Source organism: Abramis brama (genome assembly GCF_963993115.1).
Source record: "Abramis brama genome assembly, chromosome: 2".
In the NCBI taxonomy this organism is placed as follows: domain Eukaryota; kingdom Metazoa; phylum Chordata; class Actinopteri; order Cypriniformes; family Leuciscidae; genus Abramis; species Abramis brama.
The window spans coordinates 61,873,215-61,890,039 of NC_139964.1; the positions used below are offsets into that span (position 1 = coordinate 61,873,215).

The 16,825-nt window shown below is 36.7% G+C and overlaps 1 protein-coding gene across 1 annotated transcript in view; it reads right to left on the reverse strand.

The window, feature by feature from the left end:
- The window catches only part of LOC311076195 (receptor tyrosine-protein kinase erbB-4-like), a 174,757-nt gene that overhangs the window by 33,053 nt on the left and 124,879 nt on the right, over positions 1-16,825 (reverse strand). The window contains exons 4-13 of the mRNA XM_084104167.1: positions 10,877-11,011; positions 9,582-9,647; positions 8,297-8,415; positions 6,521-6,662; positions 6,263-6,376; positions 6,029-6,155; positions 5,331-5,404; positions 4,681-4,771; positions 4,257-4,456; positions 2,633-2,765 (exon numbers count right to left, since the gene is read on the reverse strand). Of these exons, the coding sequence (XP_083960293.1) occupies positions 2,633-2,765; positions 4,257-4,456; positions 4,681-4,771; positions 5,331-5,404; positions 6,029-6,155; positions 6,263-6,376; positions 6,521-6,662; positions 8,297-8,415; positions 9,582-9,647; positions 10,877-11,011 (1,201 nt within the window). The remainder of the gene's footprint in view (positions 1-2,632; positions 2,766-4,256; positions 4,457-4,680; positions 4,772-5,330; positions 5,405-6,028; positions 6,156-6,262; positions 6,377-6,520; positions 6,663-8,296; positions 8,416-9,581; positions 9,648-10,876; positions 11,012-16,825) is intronic.

Genomic DNA, 16,825 nt, shown 5'->3' on the forward strand with positions numbered 1-16,825 from the left:
CTAGGTTACATATGTAACCCCAGCTCCTAGAGAATTGAACTAGATGCTGCGTTGACTGACACTATGGGGAGACGCCCTCGTGGAACCCGGTGTCTAATGCACGTGTAACAACACCTAGACGTTACATTTCGAGGGAACTAACACTGCGTCGATTGACACTATTGGGGCATCAATACTAACTACACCATGCTGACCAGTGCCTGCTTGTGGTTAGAGCAATCTAAAAACCCTTAGGACTAAAGCTCTAAGGCCTAGCCAATAATATGTTAGTGTGTGATAGTACACACCTTGCACAACATTGCTCCCAGTAACTAATATAGCGATGATAGGCAAGGCCCTGAAGCTTCTATGCTCAATTGGAATCTCAAACTTGTCCGAGCCATGCTCCAGGAGAGTCTAGATCCCTTAGAGCAATGCTACCAGAAAAACAATATAGCCTCGGCTAAGTCTATGACCCACATCTAACAATTTCCAACCGTAGACTGGGGCAATGAGAAGGAGTATAACCTTTCTTAATATCCAGACCTGGAGAGAGTGACAGAGAAGAGAGTAATGACTCTGGAAGGGGAGTGGAAGAAAGGAAGGAGAAGAGGAAAAGAATGAAAAAGTGGGGCATCGTGTTGTTAGAAAAAGGGGGGTGTTGTTACACGTGCCTAAGACACCGGGTTCCGCAAGGGGAACAACTCAGTTCTCTCTCGAAAAAAAAAAGACATTGTTAATTTAATTCAGCAAACATAATTTAAATTGATTCTCTAAATAATTGGAATCAGAACTATTTGCCAAGGCTTCTACCTACCTACAACTGTCAAATGGACAATTTATTTTAAAATCTAACTCAGCAAACATAATTTACATAGATTGTCTAAATAATGCGAATTTACCTACAACTCTCAACTTGTATATTTTATTATTTTATTTTAAAATTAAATTCAGCAAACATTATTTAAATTTAAATATAATAATCAGAATCAGAACTATCTACCAAGGCTCCTGTCTACCAACCTACCTACAACTGTCAAATGGATATTTTTATTTTAAAATCTAATTCAGGGAAGCTAGGAAGTTTGGCATTGAGAAAGGTCGCATGTGACCGAAACGTTTGCCTTTTTTTACAGTAAAAGCACTTGATTTTATCTCGCTTTTTGACGTCCTTCGTCTTTTGTGGAGTGTGCGGACTCTTTTGAAGTGCCTCTGTTATTAAAATCTAATTCAGCACACATTTTAAATGATTCTCTAAAAAAAAAAATGTTTAAAACTTGTATATTTATTTTATCATTTTGTTTAAATTTTAAATTTTAATTTTAATTAAATTGATTCTCTAAGTAATCAGAACCTCTAACACCAATTACCAATTCAGGAAAAATACATAGCGCTGCTCTCAGGTCCGAACTCTTGGTTGAACAACTGTAGCGGTTTGGCACATCATAGACTCCACACAACAGCAGCTGATTTAAAGCACTATTAATTGAGTGTAATGAGACCCCAGTTCATTCTCTAAAATATGACACTCCCCCACAGCTGATTATTGTTAGGAACTAAATTACATTTTTCTGCCACTGGGAATCTTATTCAGATGTTGGTCAGAGGTGCCATTGTTTAATGACTACACCAGGAAAGCAGTGCCAACCACAGAGCTCTTCTCTGACGGTCCCAGAGGACCAGAATGTAAATTTGTTGTCAGATCAGTGTTTCCTCTTTGTCACTCACAGATGGCAGTGTGTTCTGAGCTCGCTTGGGACAGGTCGTGGAACAATTAGCTGGATTTTGGCCTGTGCAGTAGCACTGGCCAGACATAGTGCTGCTGCCTTCTGGGTTCAGACTAGTAACTTTTAGATGAAATCCATCCCTCTCTCTGATTCTTTTAATCTTTTCTCACACATCCCCAAGGCACAAGTTTGTACGCAATTCTGTTTACAAAGTGACTAGGGGTGAATGGCAATCTAAATGATAGATAGTCTTCATAAAACAAAAACAAAAATGCTGCAGTAACCATGGCCCAATAATCTAGTGATGTGTACGTCAGAATTTACGTTTAAAATGCTTCCCACACAATGGGTCTTATTAATGAAACAAATAAATTGTCAACTTGACAATTGACCACTCGACTGGATTTTTGCATTTAGGTTTCTTAAATAGATATTGATCCAGAAACGTAGGCTTAAATAATTAAAATTAGTGTCATTAATGAATTATGTTGTGAATTATATGCTGTGCATCATAATATAAAATGTTTTTTAAAAGGATAAAGAAACTCAAAGAAACTCAAAAAGCATAACAATTGACCGGTATCCCATCTTTTTGCAATATTTGTGGTTTTGATATTTTGATAGTCCCCCAACAGACATTCTACTGACTATAAGTATATTTGCAAGTACATGTCAACTTATTCCACTAACCCGAACCTAACGGTCTACTAACAGTCTACTACAGCCTACCAAAACACTAATGAGAGTTAGTTAACATGTAGTTGTAAAGTTACTTATAGTTAGTAGAATGTCTAAAGTGTACCATCGAAATAAAGTGTAGAAATAGATAGATAGACAGATTTCAGCATGATTCTAGAAAGAGCAGATCGTATTTGTCCTTGTTTCTTCATTATCTGATGTCTGTGACCAATTTGTCTTTTACTCACCCATCATAAAGATTACAGGATTTCACACATGTCCTTCCTCGGCTGAAGTATTTACAAGAGAGACATTGATCTGGACCGGGACCCCAGCATCCTGCCGCTGAACACAGCGAATCACAAACCATCTTTTGCTGAGCTGCAGAAGACATTCAAAGAAATTACTTTACACTCATATACGGCCAATATATGGACACAAGTTACACAATAAACAATTTTAAAGGCCCCATGATATGCATTGAGTTTTTGTTTTTTAGACCATGTAATCCATATACTGATGTACATATGGCTAAACATCAATATGTTCCTCCCCAACTTTCAATAGAAAATACATTGACATAAAAATGAAAACTGCCCATGTTAATTTTGCTATTTTTTAAATACATATTGCTGAGGTTAGATATTGCTACCGAACCCATGAATCATGGCTGTTGAACAATCCAGGGATATCAGACTACTGTGATCGGTAGTGTGGAAAAGAGGCCGATGATGAGCCAGCTAACAGCGCGATTGATCCTGCACACCACACACTTATTATCACACTAATTACATCAAGTGCGGCTTGGCAGTGTGGCACTGTGGGAAGTGTTCTGCAACTGTCAACATCTCCATTACAGATAAGCCTGTGCTTCTCCATTTCATCAGTTCAGTGAATTCTTATCACACATAAGATATTGCCCTGTAAAACGATTGTCTTTATGTCCTATGTGTCCCAAAGTTGAAGTCTATTGAAATTTGTAAACTGGCCATTCTACTCTACTAGTCTATTACTAATGCTCAAGTACTGTAAGATGGTAACTTGGTTGACAAATTAAGCCAATACTCTGTCAATCTTACACATTCAGCCTCAAATTTATATATATATATATATGTGTGTTTTGCATAAAGACAACAAAGCCTACTTTTAGGAGCAATAAGATATACAGTAAACATGTCCACCTAATTCTCATTATTGTGTGTGTGTGTGTGTGTGTGTGTGTGTGTGTGTGTGTGAGTGTGTCCTAGTAAACCCTACATTATTGTCCTCACAAAGATGGCAATATATACGAAATCACAAACATTTCTTTGTCCCCATGAGGGAAACAGCTTATAAATCATACTAATTGATGTTTTTTGAAAATGTAAAAATGCAGGAAGTTTTCTGTAATGGGTAGGTTTAGTGTAAGGGGATACAATATACTGTTTGTTTGTACAGTTTAAAAATCATTATGTTTATGAAAAGTCCCCCCAAAAAACTTTTTTAAAAAAAGAATTTTATTCCTAAAAATGTATTTTATTTTTTGAGCTGTTGACAATATTCTCTGTAAAAACACTAATATGTCAATAAAAATGAAACAAAAATAGTGAACCTGGTTTTAACCAATGTTGAGATTTCTGTTCTGGAGATTTATGTAAAGTAGCGCGTTTAATTAGATAATGCCTCATTTGCATATGCAAACATAACATTTCAGAATACAATTTTCTTAATGTACTTAATGTGATTACTCATCAGTAGTGTCTTACCTTAAAATAGTTTGGCAATTTTAAATTGTCACAAAATAGAAGGTAAGTTTATAATAAGTGCACCTGTTTTACTAAAACAGCATTAAAACCATCTCTTTCTTTTGGCAGTATTGCCTAGAACACTCACTACACTCTCTGGTGTCCCTGTTGTTCTTGATCAGAGCTCTCTGGGTGCTGGTGCGGAACAGACCGGTCCAGTTCACTGTATTGTAGAAGCAGAGCTGGCTGTTGTTGGTCATGTAGACGTTACCGGCGCTGATCTCTCTCAAAGACTGGAACTGCAGTGAAGAGATCCAGCGCTGCTTCAGGATCAGCAGAGAAATACCACTGACAAAACATGAGATGAGGATCACTAAAAAAACCTCCATACCTATCGCTCTTTCACATTGTTTGCATTTTTATTTGGTAGTCATTTAGCAGACAATTTGATTCATTGAGTACTGTATGAAAATGTTGAAATCACTTCCACCGATGTTGACCATTGAAATAATGATAATGCAAATAAGATACATACTACACTGATTTGCTCACAAATAAGATGCGATTTGTACCTATAAAGAGTTCTTCCTCCTATGGTGACAAGGTTGGAAAAGACACCAAGGTCAGTCATGTTTTCTGGCCAAGACTGGATGTTCAAGTAACCTTTGGATGGAATTAACAAACAAGAGTTCAACAGTTAATGTCTTGATGTGGCAGTAAAAAGCAAAGCAAAAGTAATGAAGAAATATAGAAATGTAATATCCCACCAACAAATATTAAACATACCATGTTTCATTGGGAGTGATTTCCATACTAGTTGCACATGTTCTTATGATCAATATCAGAGGTGTGTTTATATGGTGGGCATGGGAAATGCATTCACGACAAGTCATAGGTCTTTCTTATTGTCAAGTCAAGTTATTGTGCCGGGTTTCATTACGTTTCACTCCATTAAATGCAATATAACATCTGTCTGTGCACACACCAGATTTTAATGAAGTAAAAGTCTTCTAACATGACTAACTGTTCATTTTTTCTAAGCTATTAGACTTAGCAAATAAATACTGCAACAAATCCTATTAGCTGTAAAAAATAAGGATCCATGAATAATGTGACAGTGTCTTAAGAAATGAATTGTTGTGTTCACATTTGTTTTTAATTTGCATGCTTAAATGCACCAAATTATCTTAAGAATAATGACAACCTCTCTCCTTCTCTCTACCTGTGATCTCTCTGACGGTGCGGAACACATTTAGTCGCTCAGGATCCAGAGCGCCAATACCATGATACATGTCTCTGTTAAACAAAGCAAAACATGTAATGAGTTTAAGGAATGCAAAGAATGTTTGTCAAGACGTACACAAATTACACTGTACAGTAAACATTTAAAATAAGCAGTTGTAAAAAGCTATTCCGATCTTGCCCTTAAAGATACTTACATTTGCATAAACTAATATAGTCAGGTTGATTAAGGAATAATAAATAATTGTGTTTACTTAAATATAAGCAAGAAAAAATAATAATCATTGATAATTATTACTACTAATAATTTTTATTAAAAAAATGTGCATTTCATAAGCATTTTAGCAGAAAAGCAAATATTTAGCAGAAAAAAAGGTTATTAGAATACATGTAACCATGAAAACCCATGTAACGGAAGATATTCTGCTCAATAAACAGGTTTTGATGGAGTAATAATGTCTTGGAAAAAAACAAGGTCAATCTCATTGGGAATGAGAATCTATCTAAACTGAGGGCACGTTTACACTATAACGATGTACTAAAAACAGATAAGTTTTACTTAGATTTTTTTTTGTGTACAGATGATTTGAGGGCACATCGCTGTTCAAAGAGAGATACAAAATTTGTCATCTGTGAATACTTAAAACTGTCAGCCTGGAAGATTTAACCATTCCTTACCCTTTGATGCCTGTGATGAGGAAGATGAGGTTGCCGTTTATCTTGGTGCAATTGACAAACTTCTCAATATTGCTGGAATCTACGGTTTGAGCCGTTTGAAGACTGCCGGTACCTATACCATCACACACTGAACACCACATACAAACAAACAAACATCAACATACCCACAAAGATATGTTCCTAACAAGCGTAGAGGTTATTTTCTGTTCTTTGTAAGTATGGTAAGTATTGTACTTTTGGGACAGATGTCAGTGCACGGGATACACATCTTAATGTTATTTTCCTCCATCTCCATCTTGTTGCTCGGACAGGCTCTGACACATGAGCTGTGATCCACCACAAAGTTATCTATGTCAAAGAACAACAGAGCTTGCTTGGTAAAGACGCTTCTTCTGTCAGTATGCACATCATTTAAAATGGATTCTCTGATTTTGTTTATTTATTTATTTTCATATTTATTTATTCAATGCATGATTAATCAGTGTAACTTACGTGGGCATTTCTTGACACAGAAAGCTCCATAGGTGTATTTGGCGTTGGGGTTGTGTTCGAGCTGGAAGGTTGTTGGATTGTAGACGAATGGCTGAGGACACTGTGTCACACAGGCCCCGCTGTCATTAAAGTTGGTACAAGCCTGAGAACAAAAACAATCATGCAAGTATGTGTTCGATTGATAAAACATGACTATAATGAAGAGACACCTCTGCCCCTGCTAAAGATATGTTCTAACTAAGAATGTTTTGCATGTCCCATTTAAACAAACTTTCTATTAAAGGGGTCATATGATGTTTTTTAATGTTTTCCTCTTCCTTTAGTGTGTAATGTATCGGTTTGTGCATGTATACAATCTGCAAAGTTGCGTAAACTTATAGTGTCCCACAAAGGGACTTATTCTATTTAACAGATAACACAGCTACAGACCTGCCGAAAACGCCTCGATTGTATAGTCAAGATATTACTTATATTGTAATATAGTAATTTGCCAATAAGTGTCACTGTTGTATTGCAATCTAGTGTGTCACTACAGTTCTGTTTTCCATTCTTCTTCATTGGATATAATAAAAAGCATGTGAAACTTCAATAACTTCCTCAAACATCTATGTCACAATGTGAAATATTAGCATCATATGACCAAAGGCATACGCAGAGAGAGGAGACGAGGCTTCAGTGAATTTTAGTGTTGTTGCCAATCTCGCCATGTCGCGGAAACGCTGTGTGTTTGGATGCGAAAGCAAAACCTCTTTATTTGGCCTTCAGAAAATGGCTGAAATTAGGAATCAGAGGTTAAGATGTATTTATAAAGCTGTTCTTGAGCAGTACAATCCATAGGTTTGCTTGTGCACAGCACATTTTAAAGAGGACAGCTTCATGAACCTGGGAGAGTACAACACCGACTATATACAAAGACTACTTCTGCTGACTACTAAAGTCTGCTGGCCAATCAGAGCACTCTGAGCTTTTCAGAAGGAGGGGCTTTAAAGAAATCAGCTTGTTTCAGACAGACTGGGAAAAGAGGTGCTGCAATGGTGTTCAGTATTTGAAAAATAATGTTATTTAAGCATGTTAACCTATTCTATTAACCCAATAAAAAAATAATGAACTTTTAAAATAGCATCCTATGACCTCTTTAATGTTACTGGAAGAATGTTTGTATACTGCATATCTTTGAGAAAACCCTGGCAGAACGTTAAAGTCAGAGAAGTTCTGAGAATGCTCCCTGTAAGCTGGGGCAGAGCTTTCATTGTTTTCAACACATATTACAACATGTCATTTGTCTTTTTTGCCATGACAACTCTCTGAGAGATTGGCATGGTAATGGTAATATGATATGGCAATGTTAATATTTGCTCCTGGTGGAATAGATCTGCTATGCTGTTGCTGCAGAGCAAGTACCGTGACTTGATACTACCAATACATTCACAGACATTGCTGTGAGCATGCAAGACATGCTGCTGCTGCTGCACATGTAACATACATGAAATAACCCCCCTGTAGCAGATCTATGCAGGTGGAGCTGGGGAAGGTGGAGGGTTTCTGAAAGCGTGCTGCAGACTGATAACAGAAACACTACCGGTATTTGTTGGAATGTTGAGCCGCAGCTCATTGGCCGCTGATGCAACAGCAACCAATCAGCTGCGCTATGTAGATGACGATGCGATCGCTACCAAATGAGTTAAGGACCTGTCAGCCTGCGCCTTCTAGAGTTTACCTTTATTACACTTAAAAATCATGCATAATAAGGGAAAAATAAAGGAAGAGTTGACATACAAAGCAGTCTGTGTCTTTGGGTCCGAAACAGCCTCCTGCACATTCACGGTGGCAGCAGTTACTGACGTACGGACCAAAACAGCGTCCATCACACTGCTCTGCACACACCGTCTTTGTCACTGTAACCACAAAGACAAAAGTTAAGCGCTCTCCGCATCTGTGGAGTTTTTTGTGTTTTTACTTTTCTGTAAATATGTCAAAAGTCACCAGGACACAGCAAAAACCTTAAATCTATTATTTGTCAGACACACTGTGCAACCCCTCATCAGCTGTGACACTCTATGAAGCTGGATCCTCTTTAATTATACCTAATTATGTGGTGAAAACTGAACCTGCCATCCCCTGCTGTCCCTCCTTTTGTGTCTGCCACCCACTCATGAGAACATCACCACAGGTTGTGCCACAAGAGCACCAGAGAAGATCAGAGTTCCCAAGAGCAATCACTCTAGGTGCTTCAGAATGTTTTTACATTACAGACAGAACTCTGTTTGTTTCAATGTCAATTTAGTTTCAATGTCTGAAAATGGTCTTTGTGTGTGTGTGTGTGTGTGTCAAACTTTGATATACAGCAATATTCCAATATTTGTCTGCTACAAGTTTGTCTGATACAAATCTGCAACAAAAAGTTATTTTGAAGTTTACATATGAAGTTACCACATGAAGTACATTTTTATGTTAATTTGCCAACTTAAGCCCTATTCGGACGGGATTAACTTTACAAGGGTAGATGGAGTAATGTAATTTTACCACAGGACATCTGTAATAATAATGGCCAATTCGCATGGGATAAGATATCTCAGTAAAACTACTTTTAAACAGGAAGTTACAAAATATTTACGTACATATTTACAGCGGGTCTATTCGCACGGGATTAGTATTACCTTAAGTCATTTTTCGGGACCTTTTTCCTGAAGGTAAAAGTCGCTGTAATCTTTACTGACATTGTCCATAATGATTACTGAGATGGCACATTCGGACGGGACTAAAGAAGAGAGAAGCTCTGGTAATTATTACTTTACCCCACCTCTCCATGTTAAACTAGTACCGTCCAAATAGGGCTTTAGGCTAACATTTTTTTTTTTTTTATGTTTTATGCTGTTTTTTTCCCCACCAGAATGCATTAATGTCAGTAATTTCTGATAGACACACTGCTATGATATCAATATAATACTGCAAAAGGGTCAAAGGTCACATCACACTGGAAGCCTCAATATATTACAGTTTGTGTGTGTGTGTGTATGTGTTGTTGTGCAAGTTAATTGATAAAGCATGTGTAAATACTCACAGCTTTGGCACTGATCCTCCTGAGGGCCCCAGCAGCGGCCGTTACAGGAGCGATGACACCTTCTGCCTGTGGGATACATCTTATCGTTAATCCTAAACAACAACAACACTACTTTAATTGCTCTGGGATTTGTCTCATACAATGTCCTCACTTACTTTTATCACCGACTAGATTTAACTGACTGTTTTATAATTACCAAGAGAGTGTGTTTGAGTGGGACTCTGAGTAACAATATTACTTCAATTAAAAGTGATTACACTGAAGAAATTCAGCAATTCTGTATGTATATACACGCACGCACAGTTCAAAGTTCTGGGGACAGATAGATTTTGTTTAAAGAAATGAATACTTTTATCCAGCAAGGTCTCATTAAAATTGATAAAATGTGACAGTAAAGATTTGAAATAAATGTAGTTCTTTTGAACTTTTTATTCATTAAAGAATCCAGATAAAAATGTATCACAGTTCCCACAAAAATATTAAGCAGCAAAACTGTTTTCAACATTGATAATAATAAGACATGTTTCTTGAGCAGGAAATCAGCATATTAGAATGATTTCTGAATATCATGTGACACTGAAGACTGGAGTAATGATGCTGAAAATTCAGCTTTGCGTCACAGGAATAAATTAATTTTAAAATATATTGAAATAGATAACAGTTATTTTAAATTGTAATAATACTAATAATAATAATAATATTATATATATAGTTCTTATTTTCTTTTTCTTTTTTTTCTTTTTTTTTTACAATATAACTGTTTTTACTCTATTGTTGATCATAAGAGACTTTCTTTCCATCCCCAAACTTTTGGGTATAATAAATAAATGTATGCATGATTTAAAAGTTGCATGACATTTTAAGACATTTCGATGTGAAGTCAAACTTTCACCAATATTTCACTATTGCTGTAAACCTTTAAGGCCTGGTTTCACAGAGAGGGCTTAGATTAAACCAGGATTAGGCTTTAGTTCAAATGGGGCATTTAAGTAGCTGTTATAAACGTGTCTTAGAAAAAAACAAAACATAACTGGTGTGCATCTTGAGACAAACCATGGCAGTGACATGTTTTAAGATGTGTCAGTGCACGTTGCTTTCAGTTAAAACAGCTCAAACTCGCATTTTAGTCTAGGACTTAGCACTGTCTGTGAAACCGGGGGTAAAACGTTTGTTACAGTTTGCAATTTAGCTTGTGAATGCAATTTTTGAATGCACATGACAATTTCAGTCAATTCATGAAAAATAACAATTTATTATAGCCTATTTTAAATCATTAAACTCATCCAAACACTCACATGTGTTGCCACTGTTGTTTGAGGGCACAACCAGAAGTTCAGAACGCGGGTTCTTGATGATGTCTTGCCAGTGGATGGTGTCAGCATGGCACAAGAACTTGTTCTGATCCACATACACGCCGCCATTTAGGATTTCTACAACAGTGAAAATTCAAAAAGAGGGTGAATTAGGAATCATGTTCACTTGTGAATGCTGCATTTGAGACATTTAGCCTACTTCACAGCATAAATAATGTTAAATAAACACTTTATGTGCATATCAAAGATGTACAGTTTATTTCAAGGACATCCTAAGGATATAACCCCGACTTCTCTATGAAACCTGTTTATATGATTTATAAAAGCAGTGTAATGAAAATAATCTCTTTTTTAGAACAGGATTTAAGAACGAAATCACCCCAATTCCCAAGTTAAGGAGCTTATAAAAGATCAAGCAAGATTATGAGCATATCAATGTGTCTGTAGAGATTGGGAACATATGCTTTATGTGGAGGTAGTATATTTGAGCTGATAGACCCTTTCAAATCCCTCCCTGCTGTTCCCCTGTAACAAATATTACTAAGTTTATTACTAGCCCAGAGCTCTAATGAATAGCCTCAGTTACTGAGAAATCAGACATTGTGTGTATTGGTAAGCCTGCTTATATCACAAACGTATTATGGTTCGTAGCCTCCAACAACCTCCTGATGAATGAGACCATGGCTAGCTGTTTAAAATGGGTTAGTACTGTTTTATTCGCTCTCGAAGGGAAACAAATAGGAAGTTAATGAAGCAATATTATTATTCCGACACTGGCTACCGCTTCATAATCAACTAATGTAACTTTATAATTTACATAACTGGACAGTTCTGTTAGAACACCTCAGATCTGCACAGGGTTTGTATACTGAACCATCACAACTGATTAGATCTCACCATTAAAGCTTCAGTAAATATAATCTAGTCCCCACTGTTTCTTGTTTTTAATTGCTAAGGCAACGATAAAATGTATTAAAATGGATCTGAGCACTAGTACAAAATTAGCAGATTTTTTCAATAAATACACAAAATGTTATTTGTAAATATTTGTGAATGTATATACATGCATTATATATTTTATACCAGCACAACTGTTATTAGAAATGCTTTTAAAGCACCAAATCAGCATATTAAAATGATTTCTGGAGGATCATGTGACACTTTAGACTGGAGTAATGATGCTAAAAATTTGCATTGCCATCACTAGAATTAGGTTAGAATAAGAATAAGGTTGCCAAGCCTGTGGTTTTACCGTGGAATCGGGTTACTTTTAAACTGCTGCTGTTTTCCTCTGTGGGTAAGGTTTGACATATTGCATAATTTATATTTGACTAAAATGCTTGTATTGAAATCATTTATATTCTACCAATGATAAAACTGTGCTAGATGTTAAGTTTTACAAAAGGATGGCCACTGATAGTGTATATTGGTTACTATATTGGTTACTATAGATTGTTTTTTAGAGTGACTGCAAAATTTAGGCATGGGAATGGCATGTTAATATGCATGTTTTAGGAGTATAAGTCCCTAAGTTGTAGGGTACTGACCCAGTGACAAGCTAAAGGTTGAATTTATGCACATTTTGACAGTGTATTGTTCAATATCTCAAATAAACTCACTGACCAGCACCAGGTCTCAGAGCGCTCATCCCTGCATTCAAAATGAACCCAGGAGTGAGCAAGGGTATTTAAACATGACAAATTCACTTCCTTTGAGTGAAAGTGAAATACTGAAATTTTCTTTCAGCACTTCCGTGATGATGGAAGTGGAGTTTGCAGGGGGAAAGGTTGAGACTGTGAATGGAACAACAGACCATTCGAATACATTTTTAAAGAGTCACTTTTGACATTCACAGCTGGAAACCCAGCCTGCATGAGAAACACTTCGCATCATTAACATCTCTTTGATGAGTTCATTTGCACACAATTCGCAAAGAAGGTGGCGAAAAAGCAGGAATCCATTCAACAACAATTGTGATAAATCTATATTTTAATGAGAATGCTATCAGTTTCAGAGTAAGGATGATAGTGCTTTTGAAGAAAAATTAAAAGGGGGGAAAAAGTTGAGCTAATCAAAATGTCTAATATATATTAGAAAGTCATCTGAAGGGCAAAAACTCATCGCACATACTGCGGTCCTTATCGACCGGAGAAATTGAGTGACATTATGGGACCCCTATTAACGTTAACTGTCTGCCTCCATCTGTAAACATAACTCAAACATTTCAATAGCACAATTAACTGTGGGTCAAAGCTGAGCACAGTGCAATTTTTCTTTATAAAATGAAAATCATAGAAAAATATACAGAAATAAATATATAAGCTAAAAAGCCCTTAACACAAACAACAAGTGTATTAACTTGGTTGCATTAACAATAATCATTAACAAGAATTATATAGCAGGGATAATATGATAGAATAGAATAGAATAGAATAGAATAGAATAGAATAGAATAGAATAGAATAGAATAGAATAGAATAGAAATGTTACAGATATGTGCATATACTTTACGGGGTGTTTCGAGGCAAACAAACAAAATCAGAAATTAAAGTAGAAACATAAATTCAATTGCATTCACGTTTAAATGAATGTGCAGCTGTGCCATAACCAATTCATGTTTTTTATAAGACAGAAGACAAGTGAGAAAATATTGTTCATTAATTCAACACAAATTGGGGAACTATTCTTGTCAGACTATTAAGCACCTGAAAAAAGCATCTCATATTGATTATTTATTTATTTTCTTAGATCTGACAACAAAATGCAATCATTTTGCATACATAAGAAGAACTGGAATTTAATAGTAAAGCCAAATTAAAAAAGTGTCAAAACCACTAACATTTGAGAAATTATTCTCATTTCATGCTGTCAGTGTCCATTTTTACATGGACAAATTGTCTCCAAATGGCAGATTATAATCAGGAAGATGCAAATGAGACTGGAAAACCTAAAGGCAGGTCACCAGTGCACATATGAAGAAAAGAAACCAGGCAATCAATTAAGAATTGGCATTCATTGAAAACCTTCAACACTGAAAGAATTCATTTTTTTTAAAATAAATATTATGCAATTTTTGAATAGCATCCTAATCATTTAATCATGTTATGCCAATCACTATTTTTGTCTGTTCACTTTAGAACGTGCATTATCCAGTCAAACCTAAATAAACGAAACCATAAAATAAATATTAAAATAATTATTCATTCACAATAACCTAAAAAAAAACAACAACAAAAAAACCTTCAAAACAATTATATGATGGGAGCTAAAATCATCATAATTTTTTGCCAGTCCAAAGCTGTCTGCCTATAACCAACATGTAAAATACGGAAATGGATTTTGTTGTAAGGAATACAGTTTCTGGTTCTTACTCTGAAAGCAACAAGTCTGAAGGAGACTTTTTCCAGGAGGCCCTTTTTCAATTGTATTGACTGAATAATAAAAATAATATTCTGTCATACTTTGATAAGGAATACATTTTCATGCTGTTAGAAATGAATGTAGGGAAAGCATTTGAACTACAACATTTCATGAACAAGAACAATTATTAATGCATGAATCAAAATCAGTTAGAATGACAACGATTTCTGACACCATTTTCCAAAAAACAAACAGTGCAATCACACAGTACCATTAACTTCTCCTGCCCAAACTTCTCACAGGAGACAAATGACACTCCAATAATAAACAATAAACATTCTCAACTTCGCACAGCATGTGCTCACGCAGCGATTACAACTCTGAAAATGAAGAACTTCTGTTCGCTTTGTCGCTGTCAGTGTGAACGGCCCTTAATATCCTCTACTGAGACTTCAGATCATGATCCACAGCCCTCCGTCACACACACCCTCCACCCGTCCACATTCACGAAGCGTCTCATTATTCAGACACACAAGGAGGGGAGGTTGGCTTATGGAGATAGCAGAGCGTCCCAGAAATCACACCTAACAGCAGGGTCTCAGGAGGGCAGGCTGGCAGGGTTGGTGCAGCCATGAGACGGAGGGTAAGAACACAACCAAAACTGAACTTGACAAAGCAATTTATTTTGTTATCTTGTCTTTATTTTCTAGTAAACTTAAATATAGCACAACTGACACTGGTGTAGTAAGACATTATGGAACCTGAAGAAATGCCTAAAACCTGTTGAATGATGAGTAATACAACATGGGGCATGTGGAGCATGGGGCTAGAAATGCCAATGGCATGGGTTAAAGGAACACTCCACTTTTTTTTGGAAATAGGCTCATTTTCCAACTCCTCTAGAGTTAAAAAGTTGAGTTTTACCGTTTTCGAATCCATTCAGCCGATCTCCGTGTCTGGCAGTAGCACTTTTAGCATAGCTTAGCATAGATCGTTGAATCTGATTAGACCATTGTCACTTTGCTGCTGTACCATAGGGTGCAGCAGGCGCAATGATATTACGTAATGAAATATAGAGTTACCTAGCTGGGGACTATTTTCAGGCGCTGCGTAATATCATTGTGCCTGCTGCACCCATGGTACCCATAGACAGTAAAAGTAATGGACACAGCGACCCCATAGACTTCGACGGAGACCAGTGAAGTCAATTAGAAGCACTCTCTTACTGATGGCTGAGCGTACTGCGCAGCCTCAAACTGAGCTTGACGACATAGATGTGACGTGAGAAACCTGTCTGACAGTTGTAAGTCTTCTAGTAGCTGTGCCAAGAGAAATCTGAATCATTCCCTTCCGAATCTTGCAGAGACGGAGATCATGAGTAGGAGCTGTCCATGAGCTAGGAGCAGGAGAAACGTTTGCTAAGTATTCTTGAATTTATTGGACTTTATGCCTCCACATCCCCCCCATTGCCTGCGAGCTTCTCCTCCTGTCCATACGGTAATTTCTCTATTGTGCGACAGAGAGTCGCGTGGTTATGACGCAATCGTTAGCCTATTTTTACAAAAACTGCTTCTACGGGGCCATAACGTAAGATACAAGGTAATGGAGCCTTTTATACATTGTCGTGTTTCTTTAGAAATAAATAATGGACAAATGGAGTCTTTAAACGCCTCAGATGTAAAGTTATTCCCAAAATGAATGGGAGTCAATGGAATGCTAACAGCAGGTGATGGCTTGTTAGCCAATGGATGCCCCCATAGAAGGTACGCTTTCCGGATGCTGGATTACCCCCTTGGGTACGGCAGCAAAGTTCCTTGATTATTACGCAGGAATGAGAGTATAGTTCCTAGCCATATTGGACTAGAAAATCGCAACTTTTCATTTTCCGTCGGTCTTAGTACACGATGTAACTACAGAAGAGTCAAGTTTTAAATAGGAAAAATATCTAAACTCTTTGGTCATTTTTTTGAGAGAGATGCCAACGGTCTAATCAGATTCAATGATCTATGCTAAGCTATGTTAAAAGTGCTACCGCCAGACCCGGAGATCGGCAGAATGGATTCGAAAATGGTAAAACTCAACCGTTTAACTCTAGGGGAGTTGGAAAATGAGCCTATTTCCAAAAAAAAGTGGAGTGTTCCTTTAATTTCCATTGGAAATGTATGAGCTGCTAAACAAATGTATACCTTCAATGCAATTTAAGTTTATCTTTCGGATCAAATCAGCTGCCAAATGCATAAATGTAAATGTAATTCAATCATTGTGTAGCTTTTCCTGCTACACCATGTTTAAAGTTTATGCCCCGTCCAACTCGGGAACTTGGGTATCAAAATATCCCTGAGCTTCCCAGTGGTAAATACGTCTTGAGAGGGCGTTCATTCTTGTCCAATTTCTAAATAGGAAACTCGTATTTACGATAATTCCGATTGGATGTTAAGGTGGCAAAAGTGCACACGCAGCTCAAACAGATTATATACACTCAATTCTATTTTAGTTATTTTGACAGATACTTTGCTTTGCAGATACAGAAAAGCAATGGAGCAAAACAACGTCAGAGACCTTTTATGTTAT